Source organism: Phalaenopsis equestris, unplaced genomic scaffold (assembly GCF_001263595.1).
Source record: "Phalaenopsis equestris unplaced genomic scaffold, ASM126359v1 Scaffold191662, whole genome shotgun sequence".
Lineage (NCBI taxonomy): Eukaryota > Viridiplantae > Streptophyta > Magnoliopsida > Asparagales > Orchidaceae > Phalaenopsis > Phalaenopsis equestris.
The window spans coordinates 232-906 of NW_018211611.1; the positions used below are offsets into that span (position 1 = coordinate 232).

The window sequence follows — 675 nt, forward strand, 5'->3', positions numbered from 1 at the left end:
TACATGTTGTATCAATCACCTTTACGAGCCACCACGATGTGAAGATGAATGAGAAAACTCATTATTAACTTCGATTATTTGATGTTTAAAGATGCATTTGTCTATCTATTGTACTACATTGTTAATTTTCTCTTACAAGCATCTTTATTTATGATGAAGAATTTATCACCCAGCCTATTTCATGATTACTTAAAGCACAATTTATCCCTGATCAGTATACAAAAAAGCCATGAGAAGATTTCTTTACATATTCTGTTATGAAATCTGTATCAGAACCCTATATCTTAACAAGTCCTGCATCGATCAGGACGTCTTCATTTTCAATCAGTCCGGGTTCAACGGGCTCGCTGACTTGAATGACAGGCACAGAGACATGCGGCTTGATGTTGACGACATGTCCTATGAGGTGAGTTTTTCATGCATTTGCTAATATGTTTCTCAAACATGCAATTTAACTTTGATGTATTCCAGGAGCTATTGGCGCTCGAAGAGAGGATTGGTTATGTCAATACTGGACTTTGTGAGCAGACAATTTTGAAGTTCTTGAAGAAACGGAAATACTCGCCTTGCGAGTTGGAGGCAGCAGCTTCGGAGCAGGAGCCCTGCTGTATCTGTCGGGTGAGCTTCTTTTCAATACTGATTTTGCTGTTCTTAAATTCTCTCAGAAAAAAAAAA

At 37.9% G+C, this 675-nt stretch overlaps 1 protein-coding gene across 1 annotated transcript; it reads left to right on the forward strand.

Annotated features, from left to right (window-relative positions):
• Positions 1 to 214: 214 nt before the first annotated feature.
• Positions 215 to 618, forward strand: LOC110034633 (probable E3 ubiquitin-protein ligase HIP1; the record flags this gene model as incomplete). The annotated part of the gene is made up of 2 exons (XM_020738885.1): positions 215 to 406; positions 472 to 618. Coding segments are annotated over exons 1-2 (324 nt in total), but the record flags the coding sequence as incomplete, so codon positions are not given.
• Positions 619 to 675: the final 57 nt, after the last annotated feature.